Here is a 14035-nt window from a genome sequence, read left to right as displayed (position 1 = left end):
CTAAATCATGGACTACCCCTTTAATAGTCGATTGATGTGGGGTCCAGCTGTCTGCTCCCACTGATCAGATATTGATGGTCTAACCTGGGTTGAGGCCAGCAAAAAAAAGCCTGTAAAACCTCATTAGGCCACATGAAAGTGGTATTTTGGCCAAGGTGGGGTGGGGTTGGGAGGAGGAGGAGGGATGCTGAAAAGCTGCGTTTTTGAAACTGGAAATACTGAGCATTTTCTGTATGGATTTAATTGAGAAGTTAAAGACAAAGTGGAAAATGCAGAAAAAAACTTAGTCGAACACTATTTAGCAGTGTACCATCAGGGCGGCTTTCCTCACTCCCCGGCGATGATTCTGAGCTGTGCAGCCAGTTTCTCTGACACTAGCTGGGCCAATATCTCATCAGCTGGGGCAGGTACAGGAAAAACTGAATGAATTCAGCACACTATTAGCTTTGTAGTGTTATGTAACACTCACAATGTTAGAGGACATGAAAAGTCCTCTTTAAGCAGTTATTGTACCAGATTGCACAAATAACCTAGTCAATTTGTTATAATAACACAATGTGATTAGGGCTGCCTGTCATTCATCCAGTCTTCTAGGTGCTAGTCATGTTTAGTATATACTCATTGTCTAATTATTCTTTTAATTGACAGGATAAAATTATCCCTCCTGATCCAATTACCAAAAGTGAAAAACAATCAACGCTTCATCAACTCAATCAGATTTTGAGGCACCGACTGGTTACTACAGATCTCCCTCCACAGCTGGCAAATCTCACAGTTGGTAAGGATGGCTGCTTTTCTGTAGTATTGCTCCAGTATCTGCAAAAAATCTCAACTGAATTAGTAGATTTACGATGGGTGATCCAAAAGTAATGATAATCGGTTATTTCTAGTGCACACAAAAATAAAATGTCCTCTACTCGCTTAGGTACCCACTAGTTCAGGGGAAAAAAAATCACTTAAATGGGCCACAATTCCCGGGAGCTACATTCATTTGAATACGAACTGCCGAGGAGTGAACATCAAAATGGAAAAAAAACAAAATCAGAGCTGTCATCAAATACCTCTGCTTGAAAAAAATGTCTATCAAAGACATACACAGCGACTTGGTGGAAACATTGGGGGACTCTTCTTCTCCATATTCCACAGTTGCATGCTGGGCCAAGGAGTTTAAGCTGGGAAGAACATTGACGGAAGATGAACATCGTGAAGGACGCCCATCCACGTCCCTCACTGAAGATAATGTGAAAAACGTTGAAGAAGTTGTATTGGCAGATCGAAGAGTGACTATCAGTCATGTAGCTGAGGTCACAGAGTTCTCATATGGCAGTATTCAAAGAATCCGAACGAATTGCACATAAGAAAAGTCTCCGCGCGTTGGGTGCCTAGAATGTTAACCGACGAGCAAAAGAAGAAACGAGTCAACATTTCAAGAGCAAATCTCGAAAAGTTCCAAGTAGACCAGGAGAATTTTTTGTCACGTTTTGTGACCATGGACGAGACCTGGATCCACCACTTTGATCCCGAAACTAAACAACAATCGATGACATGGAAACGAGACAACAAACCAATGCCGAAGAAATTTGAAGTGTCAAGCTCGGCAGGGAAGGTTATGGCGTCCGTTTTTTGGGACGCTGAAGAAATTATGGTGGACTATATATTTATAGAAGGGACTATATATATTTGGAGAAGGGAGCCACTATTGTGGGCTCTTACTACACAGAACAAATAAGAAGATTGCGGGAGGCTATCAAGGAGAAAAGGCGCAGCAAACTGCGGGCTGGAGTGCTGTTTCACCAAGACAATGCGCCGGCTCACAAAGCTGCAGTTGCCGTGGCTGCCGACCAAGAAGCGGGCTTTGAACTGATGGAACCCCCCCCCCCTATTCGCCAGATCTAGCCCCCAATGACTTCTTTCTCTTTCTTCGGCTCAAGGAACACCTCCGGGGAAAGAAATTTGACAATGATAGCAACGTGATAACCGCTGTTGGCAATTTTTATTGAGGGTCAAGATCAAGAATTTTTTTCTAAGGGAATTCTAAGTTTAGAGAAGAGATTAACTAAATGTGTAGACTTGTTAGGAGACTATGTAGAAAAATAAATTATTTTTACTATATTCATTGTGTTTATTATTGATTATCATTACTTTTGGATCAACCCTCGTATGTTTATACCTATACATTTATGGCTGTAGAAGCAGTTTTGTTATTGTGTACTTGTATACTCACATTTATTAAACAATTGCTCTTTAGCCAACGGAAGGGTGAAGTTCCGTGTAGAGGGCGAGTTTGAAGCTACTCTTACAGTAATGGGAGATGATCCTGATGTTCCTTGGAGACTTCTAAAACTGGAAATTCTGGTTGAAGACAAAGAAACTGGAGGTAATTTTATGGCTTAAAGTGCAACTCCCATTTTATTGGTTTTTTTTTTATTTTTTTTTTATTTAGCTAGTGTGTTCTGAATATTGTTCTAATATACTTCATTACGCTATCAAACTTCCTTTTAATAGAAAACAGGCTGTAAAGTTCCCATTAGGAATGAACTAAGTAAGCAATGCCAAAGATTCTGTCCATACGCACGTACTCAATGAAGCATTTACAAAAGGGGGCAATGGTCACTTCAAATGGCTGTATCTCCGGTTTTATATCACCTAGAGAAATGGCCGTGGTGTCATAAAAAAGATGATATATCACTCGTTGTAATAACAGTTTGGAATTTGAGCTTAAAGGGGTTGTCCCATCACAAGGATCCTATCTATACTGCTTGTTAATGTGGATGTAAGACTTTTCCTAAATACATTGCTTCAGCAAAACTGCTTTGTTTGTCCACTATCTTACTTTATTCAATTCATTGTTGACACAGCCCTGACTTAGCTACTCATGAGTCAAGTGATGTATCTGCCTGCTCTCAGGGGGGAGGGAGGAGGGGCTAAGTGCAGGGAGCGAGCCTGTGTATCTAGCTATTCCTGTGTCTGCACCATGTGACCTAGCTTCCTGCTATCAGATAGGGGAGAGGAGCTGCTTTCATTTCTTCTGTTCTCCCAGTTATCAGGCTAGCTAATTCAATTGTGTTCATTATGGCAGAGACATGCAGTTTCTGTATGTAACACAGAATGGAGTTTCTGCTGCCTGTACTTCATAGTCCAATATGGGTGGGTGGATCTAAATGGCAGGTTGCATGTGAAACCCCGCCCACCAAATGATCCAAGAAACCAGGAAGAAAGGAGATTTTACAGCAGTGAAGACTGTGAGTATGCGACGTGGGAATACCCCTTTAATTGTAACCAGTCGTCCTGTCCCTGCAGCTGACTCACTTTCATACTTTTTCTCCTATGTGTGATGTGATGCCTCATGAGGGTTTTGCCTTCCACTGGTTTGAGATCTTCCCGCTTTACGATTTTCATACACAGTCATTTACGTGTTATGTTAATGAACACCTTTTTTCTGGTTTCTTTCAGATGGTCGTGCGCTAGTTCATAGCATGCAAATAAACTTCATTCACCAGTTGGTTCAGTCCAGACTTTTTGCTGATGAGAAACCACTTCAAGACATGTACACGTGTTTGCGTATCCTTTCCACGTTCCTTATATTTAAGTTTTTTGTTTTTTTTATGTTTTCTATACATGCTGATGTTTGAAGTTATTGAGCTTAAACTTTAGATCAAGTTTGGACCAAGGAGTTCTTTCCCAGAATTTTTGATGTCTTCGGGTCTCATCAAAAATATTTGATGAAAGAAAAATGAGAGCACTTTGTATGACTAGCTCAATCCAACTTCAATCCTTTCATTTTAAAATTTGAATGCTGTTAAAGTGTTACACGTGTCTTTCTCCATTTATGGTCAACACTATAATATATAGCCTGCTAAGTATTACATTGATTTTGACATGGGAGCTAGTTGCAAATGAGTATTCATTTGCTTATATGTGAATGAATCTTTAGGCCCCATTCACACGGGGAGCGGATTGGCGCAAAATGCGCCTGCCACGACTGTCGCAGCTTCCGACAGTTGCGGCTTCCCCGTCTGAAGTAGGCTCAATGAATGGGACTAGCTGTGAGGCGGACGCCGTGGTTGAATCAGCCGTGGAGTCCGCCCAAAGAAAGGGCAGCTCATTGCTGCTCACGGAAAAAGTAAACTGGTGGTCTACATAGACCTCCATTGTGAGGGGGTGGATTATGACGTGAATTCAGCGCCATAATCCACCCCTCTTGCCCCGTGTGAAAGGGGCCTTAGACTAGAATATTTGACTGTTTGGTTATGTATAATACGGGGCTGCATGTGTGGAGACTATTGATAATTATGCTGTTTAAAGGCTGCATTTTTGCAGTGTATTTACATCATTTGTGTTATATTTCCTTAATTTTGTGCTTTGTAGATTCTTTCTGTTTATCTCTTCAGCTAGAAGTCCTCCATTCACAGGCGCAAATGCTAATAAGGGAACGATGGGGAGATCTCGTTCAGATTGAGAGATACATTGCAGGGAAATGCCTCATTCTAGCTGTTTGGAAGTACGTCTTTGTGTATTTAAAGAAGCATTGTACCTTCAACCAACATTTTATTAAGCTTGTGAACTCTGTGTTATAGTTAACAAATGCAATTGGTCATCTTTATTCCAATTACAATTTGTAAGGCTCACACCACTGACCAGACATTGATGGGCAGATCTTATTGATACCATTTGTTTTCTTTTCTAGTGGAAGAAAAAGGCCTGTATGCAAGACTTCTTCTTCCATTATAAAAGTAAAAAAACATGATGGAAGCAAGCCTCTGTCATATTTTTTTATCCTGAGAGTCAATGCAGACAGACCCCAGAGAGACAGCGCTCTGTCTGCATTCTGCGGTTATTGTCTGTTGCTGTCATCCTTCGATGCATGTCGTCAAATTCTTACATGCCAGTAATTTATTTAAAATTTTTACTTTAGTTTTATTTGCTTACTTTTTTTGCAACAGCCAACAGGTACTGGGAAGAAAAACAGGTACAGCATCTGTTCACAAGGTCACCATAAAGATTGATGAGAGCGATGGCTCCAAACCATTGCAAATTTCCCACGAGCCTCCGCTGCCAACTTGTGATTCTAAATTAATAGAAAGAGCTATGCGGGTAGGTTGGTTCTCGGGAAAAAGTTTCTTTGTTATATATTTGGAACAGAATTGGTATAATTTAACTATTTGTGTTTTGTAGATTGACCATTTGTCCATTGAAAAACTGTTAATTGACAGCGTGCATGCTCGGTCACATCAGAAGCTACAGGAGCTGAAAGCCATCTTAACGAATTTTAACCCAAATGACAACTGTAGGTATTTTTTTTTTTATTGCATAGTAATATCTCTTTAATCCATGTTTAGAATTATTAGATTACCAAATATGTACTACCTCCAGAAAAATGATCCCATAAAAAGCGCTATTACCACTGTGTTGTGCAATCGCTGAGGTCTCATTGTTTAGCTCTACTCAGGTTTCTGCTTTAGATGTTAGACCATCCTGCAATACTGCACCAGAACCAAATACTTCCCGATTATTACATTTTACAGTGAACACGCACACACAAACCCAAATAAATTAGAGCTTTATTGATTATTTCTATGTAACAGATGTCAATGTATCGTTAGCACGGTTGGAAATACATAGGTCATTCTCTATCAACATACACTCCTATAGTGATTAGAGGATGGCAAAATATATAATCAGGCAGATTTGCTATTCCTAAGATTAAAATGGTCTTAAAATGTGCCTGATTAATCAGTGATGATAAATTTTATGCATCTTTACACTGTCTAGTTTAAGTTTATACTGTCTATTAAAGTACTATGGAAAGCAATGTTATAAAAAAATCCTTGTAATTATTTACTTTTAATAGCTCCTGCTTTTTAAAGAGGACCTTTCATGAATTTGGGCACATGCGGTGTTAGATACTGCTGGAAAGCCGACAGTGCACTGAATTCAGCGTACTGTTGGCTTTCCTGATCTGTGCCCTGGGTGAAGAGCTATCGGTGCCAGTACCGTAGCTCTTCACAGTCAGAAGGGCGTTTCTGACACACTGTCAGGAACGTCCTTCTGCACAGCATCGCCAATAGCGCTGTACTGTGTGAACGGGAAGGAACGCCCCCTCCCCTCCTGGTAATACTCATCTATGGACGAGTTCTGTGAGCAGAGGGAGGGGGCGTTCCTCCCCGCTCACACTGTACAACGCTATTGGCGCTGCTGTGCAGAAGGATGTTCCTGACAGTGTCAGAAACGCCCTTCTGACTGAACAGCTACGGTACTGGGACCGATAGCTCTTTACCTGGGGCACAGATCGGCTTTCCAGCAGTATATAACACCGCATGTGCCCAAATCCATGAAGGGTCATCTTTAAAATGTATAGCTGTCTGCTTGTCACGTAAGTTGCTCTGTTAGATATGCATGGCCATTAGAATACAGTACAGCTTCTGCTGTATTCTCGGGGGAAAAAATCAGGCTAATGCTAGGTTCACACCTGCGTTCTTCTTTCCGTTCTGTGCTTTCCGTCTTCTGCATGCCAGAAGACGCAAAGCACAGACCGGGCTCGGCGGTGAGCGTTTTATGCTCTCCGCCGCAAAACCGGATTTTTTAATCCAGACACAGAGTACTGCATGTCCGACTCTGTGTCCGGATTAAAAAACCCGGTTTCGCGGCGGAGAGCGAAAAACGCTCACTGCCGCTCACGGCCAGACATCTCTCTCATCCATTCAAATGAATGGGTGAGAGAGACTCCTGCAGGTTTCCGTATCCTGCTCTGTTTTATGCAGGAAACGGAAACCTGCACAACAGAGAGGGCAACGCAGATGTGAACGAGCCCTTTATCTTTAAGGCTGAACATACTGGCTTCCTTCTGCTTACAAACAATGAAGTCTTGCTGCTCCGTCTTGAACAATGTTTCTTAGGACTCTCCCTGATCAGAAGTAGAGCAGCAAAAGTGGCAAGGAGTATATCTGATAGCTTCTACTATCACTGCTTATGTCTGTAAGCAGAATGAAGTCTATATTTTCAGTATTAAAGCTACTGCAAACCTGATTCCCCCCCCCCCCCCCACACACACACTGAGATTACTGCAGAAGCTGTACTGTTTTTTTGCAAACCCAGCAATGCATCGATAGAATGACATGCACAGATCTATACATTTTGACCGCAAGGTTCTGCTGTTATAAGCAAATAATTGTGATATTTCTAGAATAATTAGTTATTTTTTTTAATACTTTACCAATTTAGTCTACAAAATGTATTTTGCGTGAACTTTAATTGTTTGACTTTGTGGGCTATAATTCTAGCACATCTTTTTGTAACTTAGGATATGTTCCTTCTTTGACCAAAGGAAGAAAAAAAAAGTCTAACTAGAACACATAATAAATATGGTGCACAGCACCATTTTTGATGCAGATTAAGACAGAATTCTGGTGCATTTACTTTTATAAGCCTGCCCATTGCGAAAGGTTAGAAATATATCAAAATTTGTTTACCTAATGAATCAACATCCTGTATCATGGAACACCAATGATTCACTACTTCTACTACAGTAAGGAAACCATTGCTATGATGAGGGTAAAACCTTCTTTCCCCTAGGTCTGTAAAGATCACAAGACAGATTGCTGACTGACCATAGCTATAAGTGTGCTTGATATATTATCGTTTTATTCTTGTTGATTTAGAATTGCCTTTTGTATTGCAGCATTTGTGGAAACTGCCCTTCCAACCCTTGTGATCCCCATTCTAGAGCCGTGTGGGCGGTCAGAGTGTCTTCATGTGTTTGTAGACCTCCATTCAGGAATGTTCCAGCTCATGCTTTATGGATTTGGTAAGATTCACATTTGATCTGTGTTCTTTTGCTCATATGTATGTACATTCGAGATTGTGTGACAGATTTTCAGTTTTCCATACTAGCCATTTTCTTTGAGAAGAATACCCCTTCTAGAAGACCACAATATGCTGCATTTTGGGAGGTCGTCTCAAAGCAGTTCTACTGTATTCAATTTATACCATAAATTAAGTTGTGTTTTTTTAATGATCTAGACCAGGCCACATTAGATGATATTGAAAAATCCATCAATGATGACATGAAGAAAATAATCTCCTGGCTTCAGCAGTTAAAGTGAGTACAACTGATATTTCAGAAAAAGAAATCTAGAATACAATAATGTTAAATTTAGTTATTTTTACTTAGAATTGTCACTAATGGTGTTTCCCACCTTAAATATTTATGCACAGAAAATGGCATAAATGTCTGATAGCTGCCGGTCTAAGAGATGAGATATCCACATAGATCATTTTTGTTGTTTACATTGTTTCTTTTTTTTTTTTTTTTAATACAGATTCTGGCTTGGACAGCAACGTTGTAAACATTCTGTAAAGCATCTACCAACTGTGTGCAGTGAATCTTTGCATTTGACAAACTATGTCAACCATCCGATTAGCAACCTTTCCAAGCATAAGCTCTTCATTAAGCTTACACGTCTTCCACAGTACTACATAGTAAGTAAAATTTTTTAGCTCTCATCATATTTCAACATATTGTGAGGAAGGTAGCTCGGTAGAAACAGTGGTGCGGACCCCAACATTCAAAACACGGACACAAAATATGCAGCAAACTGGTTTATTTAGAAAAAAACAGGAAAATAAATAAACCTTGACTTCAGGCACAAACTAAACAAAAGTAAATACAGCCATAACTTCAGGCAAAAACATATTTAAAAAACCTGCTCGTCTGAGCAACTAACTAAACAGAACTGATAACCTAAATATACGTGTGCCTTACTACCGGCCTCACAAACAAACCAGGAGCAGTATTGTCTCACTGGACTCAGGGTTACAGGACAGAACCATACACCTCCTTTCACCTCATGGAACTGCAATGCAAGCACTGCAGCCTTTTCTGGCCCAGTAATGAGCCAAATAATCCAAGGATCTATGCCTGGGCTCAGGCCTACTCCAGATCCGTCCTGGGCCACACATATGCCTGGGGCTGATATATCTGGACACCAACACTCTGGCACCTTCTCACAATATATACTTTAGTCTACACGAACTGTATAACCACATTAGAATAAAATTGTAAAACAGAACTTTCTACATTATTTCTATTCATCCAAAGAATATGGTCTCTGACTCCCTATGGTCTTTTTTCTTTGCATTTTAGGTAGTGGAAATGCTTGAGGTTCCTTCTAACCCAACAGATCTGGAATACAACTACCATTTCTTGTCAGTCAATCACACAGAGGGGGATGATAACCCACCAGCTGCAATTTTGTTACAACGATTCAAGTCCAATGTTGATGAGTTGTCTTTTGATGGATCATGGCGGAAACAAGTGAAAGCTGGCTGTAAACGCAAAGTAAGTCTCTTATCAGGAAAATAGTATTGGTGTACAAGCTGCACAATGTATCAGGATCTTAAACTTCACTATTTATATTTACATAATTTCACTGTTAAATTGCTGAACGAAACACATTTCTTTCAGCTGTCTGGTGATCAGGGTTCTCCGGAGTCTAAGAAGCCAAAGCGGAAGGGTGAAATGTGTGCCTTTAATAAAGTGCTTGCACACTTTGTGGCCATGTGTGACTCAAACATGCCGTTTATTGGACTTCGAACAGAGGTAAGTGCTCCTAGCCTTTGTGATATAGTGTTCCCTAGTAAAAGGAAGCCACAATTATACAACTTAAATGTAGTGAAAATGGAGATCCAAATAAAGATGCAAAATAGTAATATTGTCTATAATATTCTTTCATTCTTGGCTAATAAGCAGCACTATAGCCTTAAAGCTGCCAATTCTTTAGGTGTTTTTTGTTGTTGCAACAGGCACTTCATTTACATTACAAATAGGATTACAGCAGAAGCTCACACCTCTGTAGATACACCCTTAGTAACATGTCAGTAGCCAATGTAATAGACGAATTTACAGCTTGTCTACAACCCCCCTCCCTCCATAGAACATGCTTTGAAAACTCTGATATCATAAATATAGTAAATACGGTGTGAGATGCTCATAGGACTCGTTCTGTGATCCAATAAATAAAACTCCAGCACTCTCTTTATAGTTTGTGTGAACGCACTCCAATTTGTTTATTTTACATACAGAAACAAAAACTTTTGTCTTATATCAGACCTTTTATCAGTTCATCAAATGCAGTCAGGAATAAGGAGCAGAATAAGTCATGGTGATGTAGAGTAGTTGAAAATGACCTGCAAGGTCTAGGGCAGGGGGACAGGCAACTTTCGGCGCTCCAGCAGTTGTGAAACTGCAACTCTCCCAGCATGCATACTTGCTCTGCTGTTCTTTGAACTCCCGTGGAAGTGAATGCAGCATGTTGGGAGTTGTAGTTTCACAGCAGCTGGAGAGCCGAAGATTCCCGACCCCTGTAGCCCATTTTGCATTTCTGTCATTTGCTCATTACATTCAGCTTCCCCTTCCTACAGATAGAGAAATGTGATGAAGAAGTGGCCCCTAGGCACAGTGTCGTCTACAGTCGCACAGGAGGTTGAAAGGTTTTGTAGCAGAGCACCATTTTAATGATGATTTTGTTTTCACAGTTGTCCAATATGGACATTCCTCATCAAGGCGTCCAGATAGAAGGGGATGGTTTCAGCCATGCTATTAGAATACTAAGGTAAATTAGATGTTTTCTGCATTATGTCTGTAACATATTAAAGGGGTTGTCCAGGATAAATTGAAAATTAACCCCTAAACTTCTTGCCCCCACCTAACTGATAATCTGGCGACGTTCCGTTTCTCCGCTTCCAAAACGGAACGTCACCATCACTCTTCCCCCTCCCCTATCCCCTGCAATGCTTACCAAGCCTTCCTGTGTCTGGGGATTTGGTCCTCCCCCTCTTCCTGTCTTTTAGTAGTGGGCAGAATAGCTTACCTTGGGAAAGTGGGAGGAGCTAGTAATGGTCGGATTCAGTAGACTTGGTGAGCTAGTGAGGGTGGTAGTGGCTAGTAAATGAGCAGGATCGCTAGTCAGTGAGGGTGACAGGGTTAGGCTTAGTGACACAGGCAAGGTGGGAGAGATTAGGTTAGTGAGCCGAAGGGTTTTACAATGGAGATAGGGGAGGAGGGGGACTGAGTGAGAGGGAGTTAGTGCAGCAGCTTACACAGGAAGCTGCAAACATCATGTAAAAAACTCAAAGGATGCAGAGGTCCAGTCAGAGTTGACATCATCACACTATGTAGCCACACGCTCTTTGGCTCAACAAATATATGATGGGTAATATGTTTCTATCAATACAGACATTTTAGGAGAGGTCACAGGTGAGGACACAGTTAAGTCAATAGGAATACATGAAATGACAGTTTCAGAAGAATGAGTGATACCTGTGGGTCCCACTTTTCATACCTTCACGTATGTGGAAAGCAGTCTTCCCCTGATGTGTCTAGTAAGGAAAGTGCTGGCTGTGGTACATCTAGATGGAGAGGTAGCTGCATCTGTATGAGGCTCTTTCCGTTTACTTCTATGGCATTTACAGTAACAGACACGCAGACTGTAAGGGATGCTCCATCATGGTAGAATGCCATGTTAAATATGCTTGCGTCTTGTAATAAATTGCCGGTAATGTCACCTGCACAGCACTTCCATGCATTATTAGATTATGCTGACCACAAGGTCAAAAGATACAGCAGTTGGGCTAAAAAAAAAAAAAATCTCATTCTTCCAAGTAGTGTTTTCTTTCCAACATCTTTAACATAGGACTGATTCATTTTTCTTTCTCTCTGTATAAAGAGTTCCTCCATGTAAAGGAATTTGTGAAGAAACTCAGAAGGCACTAGAACAGTCACTTCTCGATTGCACTTTTCGCTTGCAAGGCAGGAATAATCGCACATGGGTAGCAGAGTTGATATTTGCAAACTGTCCTCTGAACAGTACGTCCTCCAGGGAGCAAGGTAGGAGTAAATCCTTTGCAGTATTTATAGATTGTGTTGAAAGAGAAAAGTTGTAACTCAACATTATTTTTTTGAATCTATAGGCCCCACACGACATGTGTACCTTACCTATGAAAATCCACTTTCCGAGCCAGTAGGTGGACGCAAAGTGGTAGAAATGTTCCTAAATGACTGGAATAGCATTGCACGATTGTATGAGTGTGTGTTGGAATTTTCACGATGTTTACAAGGTAAATCCACATCTCAAGATTGCTAATAAAAAAAAACCAACTTTTTTTTTCTTTTTTTTTTTTACTTTACTCTAAACTGACAATTTTCCTTCTCCTCTCTTGAAGACATACCGCCCCACTTAAACCTTTTCTCTGAGGTCAGATTATACAATTATCGCAAACTTATCCTGTGTTACGGGCAAACAAAGGGAAGCTCGGTAGGTGAAAAACATTGCCTTCAGCGTCACAGTTTACATCCATAATGCTTTTCACATTACATGTTTTTAACTATAATTTGTTTTCATCGACATTGCAGATAAGTATTCAGTGGAATTCTGTTCACCATAAATTTCACATATCACTTGGGACAACTGGACCTAATTCGGGTTGCAGTAACTGTCATAATATCATCCTTCACCAGCTACAGGAAATGTTCAACAAAGTACCAAATGTAGTGCAGTTGTTACAGGTATACAGTGCCATTTTCTTTTTTTCTTTTTTTTTTTTTTTAAATAACCTGTGTCTGTGTGTGGGGTTGGGGAGGAGGTCGGGGGTGGTTTATTTGATCCTGAAAATGTGGACTGGGCTTTTGGGGAAAAGAATTGTTTGAGGTTTTTGGTGTGGGAATGTATAGTCATAAGGCATCATCATATTAGGTGCTGTGAAATTGTACCACAGTCTTATGTTGAAAATTTGCTTTAGTTTTTTTTTTTTAAATTAACTTATTCTACTTCCGATGTGACACTAGGTTCACACTAGACAGACCCAATAGACTATAATGGGATCACCTGGGATTCCGCCTGGTTTCCTCCATGCAGGACTTTTCTCTTCCACTATTTAGATGGATTCTTCTGCGGAGTCTCCTATGGGAGACTCTAACGCAAGACTGAATCCAGCCCTAGCTGCAGATGTGTTTTGTATGGCTTTGTTCACACTATAGGCTGCATTGGAAGAAAACAGTTTAAGGCTAAGGCCCCACATAGCGAGCTGAAGCCAAAAAGTTCTGTGGGGAAAAAAAAAAAAAGTAGCACACTCATTGTTTTTTTGTTTGTTTTTTTCCGCAGTGCTTTTCACAGAAGGCTTTTCTGCCATTATTAAACCTATACAGAAATAGACAGCTTTTCCATAGGTATAATTGGCATTTCCGCTGCGTTTTTTTTTCTGCAATGAGTGGATGGTATTATCCACTTTGCAGGTTCTGTAAAGTGCAGAGTTTTTTTCTTTTTTTTATACCAGGATACAGTATAAATTAATTCATATCACTGAACGTAGTCTAAAGCTGCCTTGACATTACCTTGCGCACATAGCTGGGCCGTGATTGTATGGCAGACAGTGTGCTAACTCTATTTTTAATGACTAGTGCATTGACGTATTTTCTTATGGCCCCATACACATATCCATGTAGGGGGTCATGAGCTTGGGAAAAACTCAGGACAGGTCCTGTTCCTGCTCATTTTGCAGTTCTGGCTCAGTACATGAAATCGGTGGTACAGACGGTACATGGATATGTACAATGTGCTGTTTAATTTCAGATGCATACGTTTGTGTGCATGTAACTTAAGGGCAGTTTTTCTTCACTCATATAGCTCCTATAAATTCACATCCTCTCTTTCCATTCTCACTGAATATTCAGGTTATTCCTGACATGATGGAATAGCAGAGCTGTGTGCGCTGAACAAATGGGATACCTCGCCCTTGCGACTTCCACCCCCCTTTTACAGAAGGAATACATGCATTTTGCAATCCTGTATTCCCAGGAAAATACCTATTATTTTAATCATTTTTATGTTAAACACATTTTTAAGAATTTCTGGTGATATTTTTAATAAAAAAAATTTTATATTCCAATTTAATAGTGATATTTAAAAAAAGAAGGAAAAAAACTAAAAATCTGTGCCTGTGACCTGGGCAAAAGTCATTTTGTAGAGAGAGGATTAGATAA

The 14035-nt window shown here is 40.3% G+C and overlaps 1 protein-coding gene across 2 annotated transcripts in view; it reads left to right on the top strand.

Moving 5' to 3' along the window:
• The window catches only part of MED14 (mediator complex subunit 14), a 35494-nt gene that overhangs the window by 8333 nt on the left and 13126 nt on the right, over positions 1 to 14035 (top strand). For both annotated transcript variants that reach the window (XM_075263969.1, XM_075263968.1), the window contains exons 5-20: positions 649 to 778; positions 2249 to 2377; positions 3454 to 3561; positions 4369 to 4501; positions 4944 to 5094; positions 5176 to 5287; positions 7679 to 7804; positions 8020 to 8098; positions 8319 to 8478; positions 9143 to 9337; positions 9464 to 9598; positions 10534 to 10610; positions 11724 to 11884; positions 11968 to 12114; positions 12220 to 12311; positions 12410 to 12562. In XM_075263969.1, the coding sequence (XP_075120070.1) occupies positions 649 to 778; positions 2249 to 2377; positions 3454 to 3561; positions 4369 to 4501; positions 4944 to 5094; positions 5176 to 5287; positions 7679 to 7804; positions 8020 to 8098; positions 8319 to 8478; positions 9143 to 9337; positions 9464 to 9598; positions 10534 to 10610; positions 11724 to 11884; positions 11968 to 12114; positions 12220 to 12311; positions 12410 to 12562 (2088 nt within the window). The remainder of the gene's footprint in view (positions 1 to 648; positions 779 to 2248; positions 2378 to 3453; positions 3562 to 4368; positions 4502 to 4943; positions 5095 to 5175; positions 5288 to 7678; positions 7805 to 8019; positions 8099 to 8318; positions 8479 to 9142; positions 9338 to 9463; positions 9599 to 10533; positions 10611 to 11723; positions 11885 to 11967; positions 12115 to 12219; positions 12312 to 12409; positions 12563 to 14035) is intronic.

This window comes from Leptodactylus fuscus, chromosome 2 (genome assembly GCF_031893055.1).
Source record: "Leptodactylus fuscus isolate aLepFus1 chromosome 2, aLepFus1.hap2, whole genome shotgun sequence".
In the NCBI taxonomy this organism is placed as follows: domain Eukaryota; kingdom Metazoa; phylum Chordata; class Amphibia; order Anura; family Leptodactylidae; genus Leptodactylus; species Leptodactylus fuscus.
This window is presented reverse-complemented; position numbering and strand designations above follow the sequence as displayed.